At 35.7% G+C, this 23,669-nt stretch overlaps 1 protein-coding gene and 1 long non-coding RNA gene across 4 annotated transcripts; both read left to right on the top strand.

Moving 5' to 3' along the window:
* LOC118273834 (protein white) lies at positions 1-23,187 on the top strand. 2 transcript variants are annotated; one of them, XM_050699173.1, is made up of 12 exons: positions 1-241; positions 5,197-5,323; positions 6,770-6,818; positions 7,948-8,125; positions 9,806-9,955; positions 10,466-10,704; positions 12,966-13,130; positions 16,028-16,133; positions 16,457-16,681; positions 17,063-17,198; positions 18,525-18,731; positions 22,960-23,187. In XM_050699173.1, exons 1-12 carry the CDS (start codon positions 227-229, stop codon positions 23,139-23,141), a joined length of 1,779 nt encoding a protein of 592 aa, XP_050555130.1. In that variant the 5' UTR covers positions 1-226; the 3' UTR covers positions 23,142-23,187. The 2 variants fall into 2 exon arrangements, with proteins under 2 accessions (XP_050555130.1, XP_050555131.1); XM_050699174.1 differs by having other exon boundaries at positions 1-499.
* LOC126911540 (uncharacterized) lies at positions 1,445-4,646 on the top strand. Of its 2 annotated transcripts, none has more exons than XR_007706046.1 (2): positions 1,445-4,176; positions 4,281-4,646. It is a non-coding gene; the product is annotated as an uncharacterized LOC126911540 (long non-coding RNA). The 2 variants fall into 2 exon arrangements; XR_007706045.1 differs by having other exon boundaries at positions 4,229-4,646.
* Positions 23,188-23,669: the final 482 nt, after the last annotated feature.

Below are 23,669 nucleotides of genomic sequence, written 5' to 3'. Positions count from 1 at the left end.
TTATATGCAAGAGAGTCGTCAGAGGGCATGTATCTTTGTAAACAACCTCAGAACTAATGTACTATAATTCTTTTTTTATCTTTTGTATGAACAATGATTATTATATTTGCGCTCGACGCGTCGACCTCTCATTTCACCACAGTCTTTTGTTAATTGTTACATTTCTTGTGATTATAATGTTTTTAATAAATAGTATTTTAATTTAATTAGTAATTAGTGTTGCGAAATGGAATTGGGATCGGTAGGTTGGCATTTAGCGTTCTGTGTTGTGGTTCTAGTTTATTTTCGTACGTACTTGTGTGCTATAGTGAAATTTTTGTGACTTTTACCTCTGTTTTGTGCATGTTTTGTAAGTGCGTAGTATCTTAAGTTATAAGTGTAATTGTGTAGAAATGTATGTGTTATGTTTTTTTAAACTAGTGCATTGATGTGCTGTTTAATTAGGTGTTAACATATTTCTGACGTAATCTGCTATCCAATTAAGCTTAATATGGAAATAGTAAGTAGTTTTTTCACTGCAACACTTATTTACAGAGATTGTTAAAGTCATAACCCCTTTTTGTCTTACACAGTCAAGTAACAAAGAACAAACAGCTAAGTAGCTGTATCATTAAAACTTTATCTTAACACAAAGGAATGTAATTGAGAATGTTTTTGTTTATTTTATTTTATATTTTCGAGATGAAACGCTGTGAAGGTGATATGATAACACTAGAGGCAATCGTAACTCGACAAATGCTTCGTTATTTTACTAAAACTTAGTGCATAAAACAGTAACCGCCGTACTCAGAGTTGTTTAATGGTTACTTAACCCAGACCTCAGCAATTGTTTTCGGAACAAAATCGTTACTAAGGAATCGTTTAAGTAATCATTAAATGACTCTAAGTACGGTGGTAAGTATGTTATAATTATATTTCCTGTCACAGGTTTTCAGAAAGAAATTCGTACTTCGAAACCTTTGTACTTTTACTATACATATGTCGGAGATAGGAGATCTCTCACTTTCGATATGTCGGTGAAAGGAGAATCTCACTACTCATGTCAGGAATACTTGTGGGCGTTATGACGAAGGTAGCAGTAAAATAATAAAGTCTTCGATATGGAACTATTGTTTAATTCTGTACATTGCACTGTTACTTTACTTAAGCTACTGATGGGGCCGGCATTTCCTACCGACTACTCTGAGAAGAAATGCCGAAACAAACTCAGAGGTCTCAGTCACTCTCAAAGTGCAAACATGGTTACAAAGTACATGAAAGATAATTAACTGTTACAATATCAAACTAACAGGTTACAGACTAGGTATACGGTTGAAACACACGACGGTTCAATATTCGACCGCACTGGTCGGCTGCTGCACGAGAAGTGATCGACACGCCGCTCAGCCGATGAATCCTTGACTCCGTCGAGCGCCGAGGGTGGACGCCTGTGTTTCAATTCTACCCTCGATCCCGACACGGCCATCCTGCTTGCACACGTCCTCGTGTGACAGCTCATCTGTGACAGAAAATTACACGCAAAGTATCATATAGCTCGGTCATTCCTGACCACATTCCACACACAATTAAAAAAAGCATCATACTGTTAGGTTCACGCATCACAGCCGTTCTTTCCTATAAAAATTATAAACTACTCAGTACAACTCTAGAAACTCCCGAGTAAGACATCTAGTACGCCCCGGCTCTCTAGCCGACCAGCAATCACATTGCTGACTTCCATCACATGGCCCCTAGCATGCCCTTACTCGAGTCCACGAGCAAGTCACCTAGTGCCCCGGCTCTCAAGCCGACCAGCAATCACATTGTTGACATCCATCACATGGATCTCCCGTGCGTCACCACCTGGTAACCACGCAACTAACAACAATGGCCCCTGGCATGCCCTTACTCGAGTCCACGAGCAATGCACCCAGTGCCCCGGCTCCGGCCCCGGCCGGCGAACACAAAACGAGCACATACAATCGCCGACCCCCGTCAGAGCCAAACTCGCATCGCGCACCGAACGGACTCTCGAGGCGACACTCGGAGATTCCGTTTGCGACCGGGTTGCGAATACGTGACCGCTACTGAGGTGATCGAACACAAACATACCGAACACAGACAGCCGCCGACCCCCGTCAGAGCCAAACTCGTACCGCGCACCGAACGGACTCTCGAGGCGACACTCGGAGATTCCGTTTGTGACCGGGTTGCGAATACGCGACCGCTACTGAGGTGATCGGACACAAACATACAACAAACGAATAGAGACAGCACAAACACATAATGGCTTCTAGAGTCCCCTTACCCGAGTTTCTACCGAGCTTCATTAACTTCATCAAAACCAATCTCGGCTGATGCGTGACCTTCTAAAACTTGAACCATCATCCTCATAAAAATCTTACTTAACTCGTTACTATGTATCGAAACAAATCAATATCAAAACCAGTGAAACTGATATTTAACAAACATAGTTACTCACAAAATAATTATTCTAACAAGAATTGCATTCAAGCTTTACAAGTGATCACGGCTACGCACAGTTCAGTAACGCACAGTTAATCATTTTCTCTCGCGTTAACCCCACATGGTAATACCGAGTCTCTGCTAGACTCCATGGTTTCCACTGAAACCCTCATTAACAAACATCTTTTAAACTACGATCACCTTGCAAACTCAAACACAGGTTCTACTACCTTCAACTACTCTAATAATCTACCCTCTAAGGTATCTGCTATTTGAACTACTTTATCTGAATTATGTCAGTTTAACTTTAATTCGTCGGCATATTTTTCTAAGTACCTACGTGTACGTGAATGTGTGTACATGATGTAAGTGTGAGTATGTGCTTGTGAGTAAAGACCCAACAGCCATGTTTTTCACGGGTGCGGTCTCAATGCGAGTTTGTGCAGACCCATCACCACATGGTTCTCATGTGTGCGGTCCGAGTGTGAGTGTGTGCATAGAGCCATCGCCTCATGTTCCTCATGAGCGCGGTCCAGTGTGTACACTGACCATCGCCTCATGCTCCTCATGAGCGCGGTCCATTGTGTCAGACCCATCTCCACATGTTACTCATGCGGTGCGGTCCACAATGTCGAGTGTTTAGGGCATGAGTGTGAATGATGAGTGTTGAGTACGAATAGTCACGATGTGTACAGGAAATTCTACCACTTACATTTCACAAAATTCTCGAGGAACCTAGTGATCAGATATCCTCCTCATCCTTATTCGTCAGAATATCGTATACCTACTGTATCTCAATTTAGATTTCTAGGCATTTTACCTAACTTAAACTATTCAATTTAGATGCCCTATCAATATAAAAGCGCAACCACCGCTTAAACAGCCATTCTACCCGCAGCTAGAACTACAATACTCATAATGGTAAAAAGGTGAAATGTCAATATCGCCTTTTAATGAATTATTAAAATAATTTTCAATGTACCTACATCTTTCATACAAAATTGTAATCATGTACTATGAAATCAATTATTAAAACATGAAATGTCTAATATCATTGTACCGTCAAATCAAAATCAAATTAAATGAATAGCCAACATCGAATGTTTCGAGGTTACCACATGATAGTCACTCGCAAGGACTCCCAAGTCACTACAAGTCAGCTACGACCTGTGTTATGGACTCGAGCCCCCGTCGCAGTAACGACTGTGATAAACCCTCACGGTACAGTACAATAAATCAGAATGTTTCGATCTCTAGAATTACTACATTAGGCTCTAAGTACACCGGTCCTGATGATTAGATAACTGTCATGAATTTTGTTTAGAACTATCTATTCTTGCTTAACACATTACAAATCTCAACCTAACAATATACAACACAGAATAACATTACCCAACAGACGTCATTCTAATGACTCTTCAACTGATCTCGGTTCTAAAACATCACGACTAAGTTTTTATTATGACTACCCGACAAAAGTAAAATAATACTTCTGATCGCAAAATCAACAATCCTAAACTGGAAACGCTGACTCATTTTCATCCTATAAAGTATTTGGTATCAGAATCATAATAAAAGGAACAAGGTCACCTGAATATTCCCGATGATGCAGTGTCCAACTGCAGACATCAATACGCTTCTCACCATACGCCGCGCTTACGCTGCGTCACCTGGCCCGCTGCCGCTGCCACCGCGCGCCCTGGTTCGCTGCCGCTGTCGCCGCGTCCCCAGGTCTGCTGCCGTCGCCGCGTCCCCAGGTCTGCTGCCGTCGCCGCGTCCCCAGGTCTGCTGCCGTCGCCGCGTTCCCTGGTCCGCTACAGTCGCCGCGTCCCCAGGTCTGCTGCCGTCGCCGCGTTCCCTGGTCCGCTACAGTCGCCGCGTCTCCTGGTCCGCTGCAGTCGCCGCTGCTCGTGTACCAGATGACGATGTGCTGTGCTGGGGTTGGATTTGAATGCACCCCAAGCTGAGCCTTGCATCGCAGTCTTCTTTGTTGGGGTCGAATGCAAGTAGTTCTCGATGAATCAGCTCCGATGATTTCAACATCTTCAATCGTCCGGGTCCATCTCACTTCTGATGTCGGAGATAGGAGATCTCTCACTTTCGATATGTCGGTGAAAGGAGAATCTCACTACTCATGTCAGGAATACTTGTGGGCGTTATGACGAAGGTAGCAGTAAAATAATAAAGTCTTCGATATGGAACTATTGTTTAATTCTGTACATTGCACTGTTACTTTACTTAAGCTACTGATGGGGCCGGCATTTCCTACCGACTACTCTGAGAAGAAATGCCGAAACAAACTCAGAGGTCTCAGTCACTCTCAAAGTGCAAACATGGTTACAAAGTACATGAAAGATAATTAACTGTTACAATATCAAACTAACAGGTTACAGACTAGGTATACGGTTGAAACACACGACGGTTCAATATTCGACCGCACTGGTCGGCTGCTGCACGAGAAGTGATCGACACGCCGCTCAGCCGATGAATCCTTGACTCCGTCGAGCGCCGAGGGTGGACGCCTGTGTTTCAATTCTACCCTCGATCCCGACACATATATATTATCTGTTTTCCTTTGTGTTATATTATGTGTGTACATAAAATAATAAATAAATAAATAAGCCATAAGTGTCAGCGATTTTGTTGCGTACGTTATATAATTATGTAGTTAAAGTAGGCACTACCTTTATCATACTTAGGCTTTTTGTCCATTTATTTTTCTGTCTAAATAGTTAATACGCATTTTTGTAGCACGATAAAGAATCAATGGAAAACGATGTGGTGATAAATATCAAAGGGCTGAAAGTATGGACGCCTGAGGAAAAGTCCTGGTGGAGACGGAAACCTACTAAACCTCAGAATGTTATACTTAACAATGGTAAGTACCTCCTTAATATGAATACTGTCTCCTACACACTAGACGCACAGACACGCGAGCTCATCAAACTAGCCCAGTCTATAAAATCTGCTTATAATATCAATCTTATAGCTTTGCAATAAAGTTTATAGTTGTAACTTTGAGTTTGCGTTACTTTTTATTGCAAGCGAATGCACTTAGAAAAAATATTTAAACATGCTCACATACATACCTGCGCTTATTGCCTGCTATAGGTACAGAACTGTTGCGCTCACATAGTTTGGATTTCAATCTTTGGAACGCAGGACAAGTAAACCACTGGACAATAATCTGCACATGAGCTTAATCTTGGGAGACTCTTTAGACTCGGTCGGTCTAAACGGTCTAAAGACACTTTAGGCAGTCATTAAATAAAAAAAAACATTTAAATTAAGACAAAAATACAATAAGTTTACACAAAACGTCGCTCATTTAATCCCCGGGTGGACAGTGATAGTAGTGAACACATTTGCAATGGAACACTCAGTTTACATCTGTTTTAATATGAGCCCCCTTTACCAAATACGTGAGCGTAATATTAATAATTACCATTCACTTAACTACCGAGATGTTACTGAAAACACTACAATATTACTGTGTACGATCTAGGAATTTAACCTGAAAGGCTTTGCTTAGCAGTCGCACATGTCACCTCTCGAGGCAAAAGTTCACTTATGAAACGTGTCATCTACTTTTTGCCAAATTATTTTTATTTATTTATTTATTTATTCATTTATTGCACACTTTACATACATAGAGGCATTATACGCTACTAGTACCATCTGGTAACTAAATAATCATCTTATTCACATACTTATTGTTAACTTACTTACTATAATATATCATTTTCATAACGTACAACGTCCACGTAGAGTAAAGTAAAATTACTTAATTTATTTATTATTTACTTTTTTCGAAACAAAAACGCTTTCAAAAAATGCTTCAAAGGTAAAACGTTTTGAGTTTTTCACCAAGGAATATTTGATCGTGGCATCAGAAACCACTTAAGAACTTAAATAGTAAATATTTGAAAATATTAACGGCGCATTCCAATAAACTACCGATCGGTAAATTTGCTTACGAGCCGTAGAATTTTGACATAAGCTCCATACAAAATGTGTCAAAATTCTACGGCTCGTAGAAGCAATCTACCGTCCGTAGTTTATTGGAATGCGCCGTAAGAGAGAAAGACGTAACGTATGTAAGATTCGTAGCAATTGGCGTCCCATTGTCTCTGCCAACCCCAATGAGGTTGTGTATGTATGTTAAAAATTTTTTTACTATTTTGCCAATTTAATACATACGATCTACTTTTATTATAGTGACCTCTATTGGTCATGACACGAACTATTTAGATGTGAATATATTCAACAACCAATGTAAATATTTTTTATGTTATTGTACTTTTTACCATTATTTTTTGTTTAGTTACAGGAAATATTAGACGAAGTGAATTTGCTGCTGTCATTGGACCAAGGTTAGTATTCAAAGAACATTTTCTTACTTTCTCGTTTTTTTTTATAGCTAAGCTGTGAAACTATGTAACCGTTTCCACTGATACCAAGTTATGTAGCTGTGTTATGAAGATATTCCGCTGAAAAGTAGCTGCATGAGGAAACCATCCATAGCACGTATCTTTCAATATTACATATCTTAGTTGAACTCGTTTCCACCAGTGCTAAGTTATGTGTACCAATGAATATCATCGGTGGAAGCCAAACGCATCCACAGCAACGTAGCATAGCACATCCCTTGTGGAAAAGCACCCTAAAGCTCCATCTAGCGGAAAACTGTGGAATTAATGAAAAGTATTAAGCGGATCAAATAGAAATTAAAACATCAAATTTAATTGCCATTGAAATAGATATTCCTATCTATATATTCAGTTATTATTTCTATTATTTAAAAGGAATGTGCACCAGCAAAGATTTTAATCTCCAACTTTAATATAATCTGAATCTAAAGTTTCTAACAATAACCAGTGCTTATCTATTGTAAATCTGATATTGTTTGCACGAATTTGCATTCAATTTAGATTTTGTTGATAACGAAACTTGATCAGTTTCCACAGTTGTTCCACATTATTTTGTTGCTACGTTATACGAGAATTAATGATATTTTTTAGGAAAATTTAAAAGTATTCCACATTTTAGCCCTCTAAATTTTCATTTAGAGGTCCACATTGGGCACCTGTTTAAATGGCACCCGAGTTAATGACACCTGAGTTATTCCACTTACGGCACCTACAGGTATAATTTTTCGAAGGTGCCATTTATGGAATAATATTAAAAAAAATTAATAAATCCTCCAAATATAACACTAAAAATTAATTATAGTGATTTTAGCTTTATATAAAATGTAAATATGTTTAGTTTTAGGACCTAAACTAGCATGGTTCTATTTTGTAATTGAAATTTTGAATAACAACAGTCCTCCGATCACGAAAGAATTAAATAAAACTAAAATCCAACTAGCAGGATAGCGTCTCATCTTTGCTTTACGATTTACCATATCTGCAGAACTTCTAAACACGTATAATAATTTATTAACTTATATTTTTTTGTATCTTTCTAATACTTACTTATAATTTCTTATACCTTTCACAGCGGCGCCGGAAAAACAACATTCTTGGTTTCTTTAGCGGGGAAATGTACGCTACCATCGGAGGGTTCAGTGACCCTGTATGGGCAAAATGTCAAGGCATGTCCCGGGGCTGTGGAGATCTCCCCACAGCATGAGTCGTTCATGGATGGGCTCAGCGTAATGGAGCACTTGGTATTCATGGTCAGTTTGCCTTTATGCCTTTATGAGCTATTGGAGATTTCCTGGTTTAAATGTCATTTGTATAAATGGAAAAAAGGTTTGCATAGCAAGCCCTGTCTTAAAGGACAAAGATTTAGTTTAATGCACCCTCTTGATCATTTAAATGCCTGAATGATTATTAGCCATTAATATAATCACAGTCCGTTTCGTCTAAACTAGATAAAAATGGAAAATCCTTATCGAATATTTTTTTAATAATTAGTTGTTAGGTAGATAGTAGAGTTAGACTAACAACAAAAGAGGTGATTTATTTGGTTTTTCATCCTTAGTCCTATCTTGTCTACTTCCAGTATCCATCAATAGGCAAACTAATCATCTTCAGCATTTTAGTTAACCATTAACCAATATTTTAGTGACTATAAAATGAATAGGCACAAATTATGCTAAAGAACTTTAATGTCAATTTATAATTTCTAAAACTTAATTCTAAGAATTCTAAGACAATTAATCTGGTCCGGCTGGCAACATACGCAGGTGTGGAGAGCTTTTAAAATATATTTAGCATATAATATGTTGTATTGATATCAATAAATATACAATAAGGTCGACTGGTACAAAAATGTCGCTATTGTCTGCATTATTTTTTTATTTTTAGATAAAAGAATAAATAAATAAAATTGTGACTTTATTTTATTATTTATTAGGTTATACTTTTTAAGTGTTTAGGTTATTTCTTTATCTATGTTTAAGCTAATTTTATTTAGTTTTATATTCGATATTCGAATTATAACAATGCTTTTATTATGTACGACATAAGTCTGCATATAAAGCATCTAATATAATCTTGTTATGTAAATCTGTTCGTATTATTATATTGATCTAGTACTGTTAACAACAAACATTATTGGTTATTTTCCGAGCACATGATCATAGTTGATAATATACTATGGAATTGTAGATCTTTAAGTATCGCTGACAAAAATATAGGCGAACAGGACCATTTTATTTCTGAAAATAATGAATTAGCAACATTATGTTTTTTATCATAGTCTGAGTCAGTAACAAAAATGTGTCGGTTAACAATACTTATTTGTATAAAAGTTCTGTCGCCGACTGTACACGCATGTAAATTGAGTTTCAAACTTTCTCGTTTCGATATTATCAGACACTGATAACATCAAAACTAAAATATAAAGAAACTTCGCCTTTGTTATTGTTATATCGATATTATAAAATTAAAAAAGAAGCCATTTAGAATAGCTGACGTAGTTTAAAAAAATATCTGAAAATAGTATCATTAAAATTAATGCCTTATTTTTAATGAATGCCACATTAATTAAGTCGCTTTAGATATAACATTTTTAAATATAATTTTATTTCTATAATAATTAAAAACAAACTTTAAATAAATGCTTTCATATTTTTTATTACTTAACATAAGAAAAATATTAGGATTTTCTTTATGGGCTCAAAAATAAAAGACTCACAGTCAAAATTATTTATTTTAAATAGATCGGAAAGATACGTTGAACGTCAAAACAAATATTATAATATAAAAAGTAGTCTGTCTGTCTGTCGGTCAATATTATAGTGAAGTTATTTGCTTGTTCCAAAGTGTAGATTGTGCTAGAGATTAGATGCAAAGAATTGAAGATCCTATTGGCAAAGGTCCTACAAAGAAAATGTCCATTAATTTTTCAGACAGAAATGAAACTAGGCAGCTGCAAGGATCGAAGAATCAAAGCTACGCTGGACAGCTTAGTCGAGGAGTTTAAGATGAAGCCCCACATCAACACCCCCGTCGGAGGACTCTCTGGAGGGGAGAGGAGGCTGCTGTCTCTTGCTACTACGGTAAACTACCTAATATTAGACTTAACTAAAAATCACGATTTACTCACGTAAATTAATGGAGTAAAGTGCAGATTTGGTGACGTCACCGCGTCTGCGCTGTTCATGATGAAGAGTCTCTCTGTAACTCAAAACTAGTAGAGATTTTCTCCATTAATTTACTTGAGAAAACAGTGATTTTTAGTTAATTTAGTACGATAGTTATTATAAAAAAATATTGGAGTTTATTTAGAATATTAGATTTAACTGTATACGATAGATCTTAACCCATTTCAAATACCTCAGTATATATCCTAATATGCTTTAGAGTCTTGCAATGCCTATAACCTAATTTGACACGATTTCAAGAGATGAGTATACATGCACAATAAGAATCTATAGTTTTAGCTCCAGGTCGTTCTCGAATGTTAGTTTAAATCCAGAATGGTATTATGATTTCATTTTACCTTTACTGACAAAGCCAGCCGTTTCAGCAAATAAATATGTAACATTACATTATATCTTTTCTTACAGTTCCTATCAGACCCACAAATACTGATCTGTGATGAGCCAACCACGGGGCTGGACAGCTACAACGCCCTCCTCGTGATTGGAGTCCTGAAGAAACTGTCAGCATCAGGCAGGATCGTCATCTGTTCTGTCCACCAGCCTTCTTGTGACCTGTTTAAGGAGTTCAGCTCTATACTCCTAATGGCTGAAGGTAGACTGCTGTTCCATGGGTCGCAGGATGAGTGCAAAGATGTTTTTGAAAGGTAAGCATAAGTGATTAATTTCATGTAGGAGGTATTTTCGTCTCCTATTTTATAGTGTGTGAGAGAGCCATGCTTCGGCACGAATGGCCCGGCTCGACTGGAGTGATACCACGGCCTCACAGAAAACCAACGTGAAACAACGTTGTGTTTCTTTGTGTGAGTAAGGTTACTGGAACCCCAATTATCCCCCTTCCCAATCCCTGATTCTTCAATAAGCCTTAAATTCCTAACCTCCAAAAGAGCCAGCAACGCATTTGTAACGCCTCTGGTGTTTCGGGCGTTCATGGGCGGTTGCGATTGCTTACCATCAGGTGATCCGTCTGCTCCTTTACCGTATACCATAAAAACAGTTTAGTAGTGATGTCTACTTAATGCGTCCAAGATTTCTATTCCTGAGTTGATTCTGAGTGAATAAGAAATGCTTTGGGTGGTCAAGTCAAGGTCGTCACTATGGAGGCCATAAAGAATTGATAACGTTCATTTGGGCATCACCAGTTATATCTGTTTAGCCAACACAAATGTCCTTTTTATGGCCATCTAAAAAGTCACTGGCAGAATTAAAACCATGATCTGTAGGCTTGTTTAACAGATTATAAAAAATATTTATATTTACATATTCATAAAATGGTGTTTAGGTAGGTATATAAAAAATTGCTATATTTAGTTCTTGTTTCATAGCAACCGCCTACAAGTTCGTTAAGGCGTAAACTATCAAATGAAGTGTAAAATTATACACAGATTTGTTCCGGAGCGATCGAAGTTGCTCACTGGTCGACAACATATCGATATTTCATCTTCGAAACGTTATGACATTATCTACTATGATATTTTATTTAGACATTCTTTTTTTGTGAAATAATAAAATTTTATAACCGTGTAGTGTCTAGATTCCGATGCGTATTTAACTACTACATAAAAAATAAATGCTTCCAAACAGACCAAAATTGACGCCTCCTGCTATATAGAATACAAAATCAGTTGGTCAATCAATAACTAATATTTGTCGCTGAAAATACCTAATAAACTAAAATCTATACTTAACATATTGAACGCCGTGGTGGTCACCGGTGACCGACGTTAGCGGAGGATTTGCCTTCAACAGGCATTTCTATTGGCAGTCAAAGACGTAATGTATACTTCGACTTAATTTGAAGAGTATGTTTGAACGCGTTAAACTCCAGAACTACTGGTCCAATTTGAAAAAGTCTTTTTGTATTGGATAGTCAATTTATTGAGGAAGGAGAAAGGATCAAAGGAGCTGATAAGCGCGGGTTAAACCGCGCGGAAAAAGCTAGTATAAAGTAATGCGCAAAAAAATATCCATATTAAAAATTACGGAATGTGGAAAATAATTTTTTTAAGTAGATACCGTACCTATTCTGTATACTAGGTATAATCCATTGACGCTTATGGAAAAATAGCATCACTTAATGTGTCATATAAAAAAAACAAAGCCATTTGTTTTTCTGCATGCATATTCAATCGGTCCACTACTGAATTTATTATAGCTGATAAAAGCTATATCGCAAAGAACAATAAAACAACGCCATTTAGGATTGATTTAAGTCATTTTTATTATGTAAATTATTTTATTAATTGCTAAGCTTCTGGCGTGATGGCGATCATAAATTCATTCTCTTCAAACATTTATGAGCAACATTTAACATATTAAAGAAATTACGCTGTTGTTCTCCTAGAAACCAAAATATCAAGTGATGATCTTGTCAAATAAATTCATGTTTAAGTGCTGCAAATTGCGATGCCTGGCCATATTTCAAACGAATATGAGTAAACGTTTTGCAGTCTCATGAATCAGAAACGCTTCTCATTTCTTCCTTCACATTTTTTGGAAACATCAAATAAACGCATGTTATGTGGTATGTTAACAGTTCTAACAGACAAATTACCGAATATGAGATTTTTTTGTTTTAAAGGTACTTACTTTTATAACACTATGTTTTTTTGCGCGAATAATCTACACTTTGTAATACAACGCAAGCGTTGTGTCACGTCGGTTTTCTATGAGGCCGTGGTATCACTCCGGTCGAGCTGAAGCATGGCTCTCCTACACTCAAATCGCTTGATCAATGATCATGAATGTTTTAATAAAAAATGACATGATTGTCTCGTTAATTTTGGTTGTAAATAGACTCTCAAACTGAAGGTTTTCAACGGGCATATCTTTGTACGACTTTCTGAAATCAACAACATCTTCGTTTAGCTTTTGAAAAATAAATTTGACACTTTATTTCGTCTTCCAGCATAGGTTTGCTGTGTCCCCTAAACTACAACCCAGCAGAGTTCTACATCAGAGCAGTCAGCTCCAGTAGCAACGTCCATAGACTTGTGGAAATTTCCCAAAACCGGTCGGAGTACCAGGGAACCAGTTCCACACGACCCGATTTGGTCCACACTTATAATAGGCCGTGAGTATATTGCTTTTTACTACCATTTTTTATGAATGGGTTCTGTTTGTGACAGTTTTTATGGGTAATTGAGTTTAATGAACTTTTTAGGTTGTAGTAAGTAGTTTAGGAGTAGGTGCTTATTGGTTTGTGTGAATTTGGAATGAAATAGACATGGTACGTATGTATACATACATGGTGCATACAATTACATACATAGACAAGTAAAACCTGCCGTAATGTACACCTCTGCCAATCCCTTCGGGGATAAAAGGCGTGATGTTGACACAATAGACATGGTTTGTAAGTCAAAATATACAAATGATTGCCTTGAGACTAATTTTTAATGCACTTATTACAAAAATATTTTCATCTGAATTTCTTATTTTGTATTACTTAATTAATTGCTTCTGGTTTCGACTTAGTTCTATAAAATTTAATATTCTTTCCTTAGATAAATACTCTATGAAACATAACTTATCAGAATGGATTCAGCAGTTTATGCACACAAATAGACACAGACAAAATAACTTTTTTTATTTTACTTATGTGAAAATATGAACATTAATTAGCTGTCAACTACCGTATTGCTTTTCATCTCACAAATTAAAATGACAGGCTGCAACAAAATAGACATGGTCTAAACCGCAGCTAATTAGGAATATTTCAGAAGGTAATTAAGTAATTTAAAGAAACGACTAGACTATCACATTACCTGTTGCAATATGTCAGCAAAAAGTGACACTAACATTGAGTCTAGTGTTCATATCAGTAATCTATGTACAAAATATTTTTAAACGTCGACTTTTTTGCTATAATTAAGGTCATTATTAAATTGTTAGCTGTCTTGTAAGGTTAAACTTAGTAAGTTTTTCGACTACTGGACTGAGTGTATAAACTGTCTCATTACCATTTGTTAACTTTTAATATGACGGCTGCCTGGCACGGAGCAACTCTTTGTGTGATCCTTCTGGGTGTCATGAGTATGTGAACTTGTATGTTTGTAAACGCACTCACGACACAGGAGAAAATCCTAGTGTTTTCATAATAAAAATATGCTTAAGAAAGAAAATGTTGTTGGTAACTCGCGTCGGCCAATCAGTCTCGTTTCGTTTAATTTAAAGTAAACTCGTATTGAGGAAACTGTATCTAGAAGAATAATGGAGATCTATTAATTCCAACTTTATAATACGTCTACATACACCATTTAACACTCTCAGCAACCTAAATAAATTCTCCGTAGTGTGGATAAAAGTTTTACTTAAAGCTCCATACAAAATGAATCGTACAAAATATGACATCTGAAATTGAAAAAAGACCATGAGTGACTCCCATAGGTCATAGCTCCTTTTCAAACCAACTAGCTCCATATTTAACCGACACGTCTTATCAAAGAATCTTTGTTATCCATTCCTGGAACGATTCAGCCAGTTTCTAAAAACTAAAGCATGTTGTTTATGGCATCCGTGTGTCGGCCGCGTGCTACAAAACGTGACAAGGCCGTGTTGTTCTTTTGATAATTAGGCTCAACTTTTTATGTAACTCTTCAAGGCTTTACACGAATATATGGTAGTAGGTAGATTAAAGTTTTGGATGCTCTGGCTGTGTATTTGGTTTGATTATGTTAAGTTGTGTATGTTTGGTTATCCTGGATGAATACGTACGTATAGAATACGTGCTGGTTGTGTTAGAAATAAAGTACCTGGTTAAATATAACATCGTATTTTGAATCGATACTAAATTATCATGTTAAGTTAATTAATGCTGATGGTATTACAATTTCTGAATAGATTACTCAAGAGTATTTCTATTTTCCAAGTCAATTTGTTCATAATTTTGGTAAATTTTCTATAAAACTATGATATGGGCGATTTGTAATACAACAGGACGCTAAAAATCTATATTTAGGTACTAAAGATAACACAATTTCTATCGGCAGAAGTGATATTTTTTAAATAATTTCCAACGAACAATAGGTTTTATTTCCAAAATACCTATAACCAATTTCCATTCTACGGTAGATTTTATATTGTATATTAGACAGTTTTGTATGCAAATGTCAATAATAGATAGGCACATCCTTTATTTAATAGGACTCCTTATATTTATCGAGAGTAGCTTTACTGATATTTTAAATTCGATATTAATTAAGTATCCATTTAAAATTTCCATGTGTTATCTTTAAAAATGCAGATGTTATATGTAAATATATTTAATATATACGGAGAAACGACTTTAGCTATTGTTGTTATGATAATTTTAAAGTTTTTGCGAAAATAGAATCGTCTAGGCTATCGGAGAGAAAGGTCAGTTCAGACTAGTGATCTTAAAAGTGTCATGAACCGAAAATTTTTGAGCACCAATCTGTCTACAACATCCGTGACTATTTTTGGAAGTTTGACGATAGATAGAGGTAGTCTAATTTAATTAATTATTCGAAATGTCATAGTATTTTTATTAGGCATTTTAGTAGCAGTAAGCATATTTTTTTAAAACTGTCGTTTTTAAACTATCGTGAGACATACTAAATTAATTAACAAACACGGTTTACTCACGTAAATTAATGGAGAAAAGCTCTACTAGTTTTGAGTCACAGAAGGACTCTTCATCATGAGTAGCGTGCGCAGACGCGGTGACGTCAGTACTCTAAATACAACCGTAGTTAATTTTGTAGTAAAGACATGAAAAGACTTAAGATTGCCGAACTAGGTATTATTAGACTTTATGGTAAAAACTATAGATACAGATTTACAATGGGGAGACTAATAGTTACCTTATCGATTCAAAAAATTATCACAAATCCAATCCACCTGTAAAAATTTTGTTACTTAGAAAAATTGTACTTTAGAGAAAAAATAAACTCTGTATATTATCTGTTTATTAATAGGTAAATTAAATTATTCCATTTTGTCTTACAGTGTCCAAAGGAATTGGTTCAAACAAGTGCATTTACTGCTATGGAGACTCTCATTAACATTGAAAAGAGAACTTAGGAATCAAATTCTACAATTATTTATTACTGTGGTAAGTTGCTTTTTTCATACTTTCCTCATATTTTCCTTAGGCTCCCTTAAGGAGTATCTAATTGTAGAGGATATGTACATATGCCTTTTGAAACACACGCTCCTCGCCACTTACCTGTGTCTCACATAACTGCACTAAACAGGTAGCATTCTTCTTGAAAATTTAAAAAGGTCAACAACCTGAATCAACAAACTGAATCCTAATATCTTTCTTATTTTTTAATTTGGTTAAAGTTACATGGCTTTATTAAGTCCATTTTTTAATCCTATATTTAGTTTACTACCTTAAATTTACCTTCTTGAGTTATGTATTATCCCTTACAGGTAATAACCTCAATGGTGCTAGGAGTAGCCTACGTAGGAGCTACAGGCACCACTCAGCGCGGAGTCCAGGAGATACGTGGCTTCCTCTGGCTCCTCACCAGCGAAGTATCCTTCGGAGTGTCATACAGCGCTCTCTATGCGTTCGAGTACGAGATATCGCTGTTCAAGAGAGAAGTCGGTGTCTATAAGTGTTCTGCGTACTTTGTGTCGCGGTTTTTGAGTTTTGTAAGTATTTTCTTTAATAATAATTTACTTACCTTGCTTAAAATACAATATTTGGTACTTAGGTCGTATAAATAAAATAAGTGAAAAGCATGTTCTTTACTTATTTTTCTAGTATAACATTAGCACATCATGACCCGTCAAGAGATGCAAGTAAAGAGAGTAAATCTCATAGCTTATACTCCATTATAATTTAGATTCTAGAGTAATTTGGTCCTACTACGCGCACTCGAACAATCTTAAATGATGCAACTGAATAGTAATAAAAAATAAAGTAACATTCAAAAATTCTACCATCTTTAGTTAAGCCATCGACGGCGTACCATAGATAGACAATTAGGCATTACAAAAATTTGATACTCATCAAAATTTTCCCACTTCCAGATACCACGCTGCATAATATGGCCAGTCGTGCTGGTGTCCATCTCTTCTCTAGCAGTAGACTTACCCAACCACATCATCACGACATTGGAGTTCATTGCCCTACTGGTCGTGAGCGCCATTCCAGCTGTTGCTTATGGTAAGGTTAAATTGTTGCACCATTTATTCATAAAAGGTGTATTTTTTACTGTAGTTAGCAATGCACTAATGACACCTCTGATGTTCCACGTGTACATAAGCTACACTGCCCGTTGACCAATCAAGTGACCCGTAAATTTTAATGATATGTGATTTGCAGGATAAACGGCTATGACTACTTGGTTGTGAGGTAGATTCCCACATAATGTCGATATGACGAGTACAAAGACCCATTCGCTTTAATTGACTTACAAAGCGAATAAGGAAGTACAATCTTACAGTGAGTGCTTTGTAATATCTAGCCAGAATTTCTCTTTCCTTCTCCCAATGGATGGAATTCCAACTCCAATAATACTAATAATCCCTTGCCCTGCTTCTAGATTAGACTTAGCGTAACCACTTGACAAACTTAGTATTCGTATCATGTTAATAAAGAAAATAAATAAATATGATTGAGACTATGAAATATTATTCTGCAAATCTATTAAAGTAGGTATGAAAAATTAATGTCGACAGCTTTATAGCTTTATAATAAATGTAATATATGATTGCAATACGGCGGCGAATAAGAAGACTTTTGCAGTAGGTATTATCATTTATTAATAATGTTAAAATCTTGTACCTAACACATCTGGGCGTGAATCTCTACCTTTGGCATTTAAACTTAGGTATATAATTTGATATGCATTTTATGCAGTCATCCATTCCGCTAGGTAGGTACCTATCTACTTAGCAATCAATTAACAAAAATACCTAAGAATATTAATTTAGTGCCCGGACATAAAATAATTAGTTTTATCGCTACATAGTTAAATACAGGCGTAATATATAACATGTATATAACTATAGCACCCATGCGAAGTTGGGGCGTTTCGCTAGTAAAAAGTAAATCGTTCCTGATTTTGAATTATAATGCTAATAAAATTAAAACCTATTCAACCAATCTGAAATAATTTTTTATGGGACCTTTGTTTAGGTAAATTACGCATCTAACAAAAAAAGAATTAGGCAAATCAGTCCATAAACCTCGACGTAATCGATGTACATACATAGAAAAAAAAACATACCGGCCGAATTAAGAACCTCTTCCTTTTTGGGAAGTCGGTTAAAAACCATTTAACATGACATAACACAAAAAAATCCCGAAACGACACAATCAGATTAAAGAGTAATAATAGCTTATAGCTTGTACCTACCTAATGGGAGAAATTCACTAACGATTTCAAATTTTCTGCTCTACTCAAGATCCAGATTTCCTTAGAACAATTTCATCATCATACATCATTATACCAATTTTCTTCAACACTTTTCCTATTTTTTTCCCTAGGTCTTGGCATGGCAGCCCTGTTCACTTCAACCGGCATCATAGGTGACGTCATGCCCTGTGTAGACCTACCCCTGTTCCTCATGTCAGGAGCGTTCCTGCGAATATCTTCGCTACCACCTTGGATGTTCCCTGTCAAGTACATATCGCATTTCTACTACACCATGGATGCAATCAGCAACGTGTACTGGAGACAGATTGATTTTATAGGTGAGATTTTGAAGTTACTTACTTAATATTTTTTAAACATTAGCATTACTGTTTGGTCTTCTGAGTCAGGTGAAAAAAGTCAAAGTCAAGGTTAAAGTTAAAGCATGTATTTCAATTAATCCTAAATTAGGCACTTTTGAAACGACAAATTGAATTGCCCGTCTGTCTGTAAGTGAAGCTGGGTGCTCGTTCCAAAGTGTAGCATCGAATGGAGAAGATTAGAACGAGCAAGATTCTTGCCTGATGTGCACTTTTCTTTAGATTATATTTTATGAGTACTATATCATGCGAACGCGAGGTGCGGTACTGTAGATAGAGGTATTTGACCCTCAATTTCATCGAGTAGGTAACTGCTAAGGTTTCGAAAATCGACAAATCCAAATGAAACTCAACCCAAGTCGAGTATCAAAATTCCACATTAGACTCGTATCATCACTAACAATACAATATATTTTTAGTTTTTATTCCACTTATAGTTAATATTCTAGTTCCGCTTATAGTTTTAATTCCGCTTATGGGGAATACATGGTGTACCTATACAGTGTAGCATGGATTTCCGTAGAGTGACGCCTGAATCTATTCTATATCTTAACATCACATTATTTTACTTCAAAAACACAGGGGCTTTCAAAAAGATGAACCACCAATTAACAAATTCCTTTATTAAGCAATATTTTCTTAGAACTTCGTAGACAGAGCCTAAACACGACCACCCATAGAAATCAACACTAAACTATAAGTTTTTAAGCAACACACAAGATTAATGATCCGCGATACCTTTACATAGGAAGGCAATATATTTAAGAGGTCCAGACCTTTTATAACATTGAAGACATTTATAAGGGCCATATATTCTTAAGTTGGTTCATCTGTTTATCGTACTTAGAAACTATGCTTACAAGGCCGGTCGTAAATTATTTTGAGCTGTAAATCTTATCTCACGCCCACTTTAATTCACTTATTTGAAATTTTATAGTTTAATTCTTTTGAAGAATAGTGAAATGTAAATCAATGATTGTATGCATAGCAGCGCTGGTGTAGCATAAAGTCCCTTGAAATAGGAAATGAGCTAATTGGTAGTCTTTACATTCACGGCTACCATACCTAATAAGGTCAACAAAATGAAGTCGGTAAAGTTATTAATAAGCTCAAAATTTCGTAACGGAACGATTCATTCGGATTATTTTAGTGATGTTTAGTTAGTGTAAGTGTAAGTTTTTGATAGAATATGATATAGGGCAAGTGACCCGGTTGTGGCCATCGACCCCTTTGTGGCCATTTGGGCCTTCAAATATTTATAACTAAGGCATGGACAAATAAATTACTCTGTGATGTACAGTATTTAAAATATTGAATATTGGAGACACTGATACCGTTGGCAGCTTTGATGTGTCAAACTTTACTTCGATGCAACAAGTCATTATTTTTAGTTGAAGGTGAAATCGTTAAGATCTTAACAAAAAGGCTAAGGCGAGCGGGTGAGGATTTGGTTTATATTTTTTAAATCTTTGCTAATTGTTTGGATGTTTATGTTAATAATACATGAAGAATATATTGTCTGAGTGAAACTAAAGTTATTTTGTCGCCATATGTTTCTGAAGTGAGGTTTTTAGAAGGTGGCCACTAATGGAGACAAAATTATGAATTTCTCCATCTTTGGCCACATGGCTGGCCAAAACTAGTGTACATAGACACCCCACTTCTTCCCCTTTATTTTATCGTGGCTTTTTTTCCTTGGCTTTATATATCAACAAATACATATTTTTCATTTTCAGAGATGCAATAAATTGCCTTCACACAAAGGGGAGGTCAGTTTACTTTGCAGCTTTTACCAACGTCATATAAATGTTGATCTCTTTATTTGTAAGTTAAATTCAAGTGAAGTAATAATATTTCATATTTTCCAAGCTAAATAAAAACCATTGTTTGTAAAATGTCCAATTTAATTAATATTTTTTTATTACTTTTATTGTATTTTTTGATGGCCAGAACTGGCACAAGACCGTGGCCAGAAATGGCACGAATCTGGCCAAAAATGGCACAAACTCCCTTTTTTTTTCTTTTTTATACAGTTATTTTTCTATTGGACGTTCTTTAAAAAAAGGGTTTTCTTAGGCAAGGTTAATACATGTTAAATGACTTTTTACAAGAAATATGTTCGTGATAACAAAAACTATTAATTAAGAAAGCCTCAAAGTCGACAAAATTCTTAAAGTGGCCACAACCGGGTCACTTACGATACTAATTATTATATTTTTCAACTCTTTCACGTAATTATTTGACGCGGAACTCCACTAATTTCTAGGGTCATATTCATAAGCTGCATTCCGCGACCCACGACGCGGCGACTATCGCGCTGCTACTCAATATTGCACAATATTTTGAAAATAGAAATAAAAAATGCATTATGACTTCTAGCCACGCCGGACGTGTTTATATCATAATTCATATCTAATAACAAGTTCTATCACATTTAACTAACCAATATAAATATTTAGAACTGGTATGGTATAACTAATGTAATTTTAAACCTGACTTTGATTGACATGAAATTTAAAACATCATAATCGATGCACGTGAGAACTTTAACGATTAACCTTTTGGTAATGTGATTAAACATTTTGTGATTTAATACTTTAATTCAAAACTGAGACCGAACAACAACAACATAAAACTAGTGTTATTAAATATCACTAGAACATTGCTAGAATGTTCTATGTAGCCTTTTTTTGAGTGGGTAAATCATCCAATGACTTCTCCCGCCTTGGGTGACGCGAGAGGGAGTGTCAGACTCTTACTGATGAAAAACTACCCCGTTTCTACTCTTGCTTTTCAAGCCGAAGCCCCAGTAACCCCCTAGGTAGTTCGCAGAGCCTAGGTTAGGTAGCCGGTTATGTTATATTACTTAACCTTCTACGAATTAGTTTCATAGGATTTTCCTTACTAATAAATAGCAGATTTTTCATTAATCGTAGCTATTATTGGAAGGTAGATCAATAGCGACTATGACGATTATCGGCTCGGAAGTAAAAGATAAAGACATTTTGGTATGTTAATAGACTGGTCAAAATATAATAAGTAGATCGCGTGCAGCAAAGGTGTTGTGGCGATAATAACATAATAGACAATAATAGTCATATCTACTATCTATATATTAATACGTGATGCAAAAACTTCATATTCCTTTTTACGAAAATTGCGCGGACGTAGCATAAAATTTGGTACACTTATAGTTTATGTGTAGGAGAAGTACAGAACGCTAAAATTTTTCAATAATAATACTTATAAAGTACATTAAATCAATAAATAAAACATTACACACACATGCATAGTATCTGATCGTATTTGACAAAACATCAAAATTGACAGCCATTGCGATGATATTCTCACGTCTCATATGAAAAGAGGTTTTTCATTGAAGGAGGTTTGGTTATTCATGATGCGTTATAAAAGAGTTTGTTTGAGTTTGAGTTAAATAAAAATTATCCTTGAACGTATGTTAAGTGGTATTGTAAATTAAATCGTATATGGTCGAATTTCGGCCACTAGGCGACCACTAGTATGACATAATTATGAGAAAAAAATATTGAGTTCAGTCGCATTCTATTGGCCCGGAACTAAGTGGGGCAGCACCTAATTACACTTTAATAAAGATTTAGTTTCTTTAAGTGGGGAAAATCATCCAATGACAGTGACGCCTTGGGCGAGGCGAGAGGGAGTGTCAGACTCTTACTGACTAAAAACCACCCCGTTCCTATTCCTGCTCTTTGAGTCGGAGCCCCGGTAGTATCCGCTAGATAATCCGCAGCTCCGGCTCGAACTTTAATAAAGATTAAGATTGACATTGAGATAGGTATGATAAAATATTAAATTACACACCAATTACAACACGTTTATGCCATTGACTTGAGCAGCTAGTGACAGCAACTGAAATCATCTTCTAATACCGTTCTTTTGCCTTCTCTTCTGAGATGTTACGATCAATATAATCTTCTTCTATATAAAAAATAATTGCTGTTCGTTAGTCTTGCCAAAACTCGAGAACGGCTGGACTGATTTGGCAAATTTTGGTCTTGAATTTATTAGTGGAAGTCGAGGGAAGGTTTAAATAAAATGTGAGCAAAAAAATGTTTGAGGCGGTACGAAGTTTGCCGGGCCAGCTAGTTATACATAAAAACTGGTGCCAATGAAGCTTTAATGTTGAAGAAAAAACGTTTATTTTTTTCAGATTGTCCAACGAATGAAACTTCGACCTGTGTCAGGGATGGCGCTACAGTTTTACTAGAAAACGGATACGTGAACAACTTTATACTACAAGACTCATTGGGATTCGTCTTAATTACTCTCATCTGGTGCCTACTAGGATACCTAGGGTTGAAGAGAGAGGAAAAGAAAGGCTATGCTTATTAGAATAAGGTTTTATTTTAAGTAATCATTAAAAATATTGTGTACGTTTTTTGTTGTTTTAATGTCTATTTATAAAAAAAATATATAAGTATATTCAATGGTTCCTTAATTAACACATTACATTACACTTAAATAAATGTTATAGTTTAAATTACAATTTATAAAAATATGATCTACAGAGGTAGGTCCCTAAAATACATTGAGCTTTTTAATACTATTACAATAAATTAACTAAAAAATCATGGTTTACTCACGTAAATTAATAGAGAAAATCTCTACTAGTTTCGAGTCACAGCGAGCCTACTGAGGCCAGTAGGCTGCGTGACGTCGCCGCGTCTGCGCACGCTGCTCATGATGAAGAGTCCCTCTGTGACTCGAAACTAGTAGAGCTTGTCTCCATTAATGAACGTGAGTAAACCGTGATTCTTTAGTTAATTTAGTATGTCTTATGATAGTTATTATAAAAATACTATAACAATACTTACTGTCTATATAAATTATCATAATAAAATAACGATTTATTTATTATTT

The sequence above is a fragment of the Spodoptera frugiperda genome, chromosome 15 (genome assembly GCF_023101765.2).
Source record: "Spodoptera frugiperda isolate SF20-4 chromosome 15, AGI-APGP_CSIRO_Sfru_2.0, whole genome shotgun sequence".
Classification (NCBI taxonomy): Eukaryota; Metazoa; Arthropoda; class Insecta; order Lepidoptera; family Noctuidae; genus Spodoptera; species Spodoptera frugiperda.
This window is presented reverse-complemented; position numbering and strand designations above follow the sequence as displayed.

Excerpts from the sequence above, each read along its gene's own strand:
- LOC118273834 (XM_050699173.1), top strand. Across the intron at positions 8,126-9,805 it reads TGGAGCACTTGGTATTCATG|ACAGAAATGAAACTAGGCAG; the intron begins GTCAGTTTGCCT and ends TTAATTTTTCAG. Across the intron at positions 16,682-17,062 it reads TGTCGCGGTTTTTGAGTTTT|ATACCACGCTGCATAATATG; the intron begins GTAAGTATTTTC and ends TCCCACTTCCAG.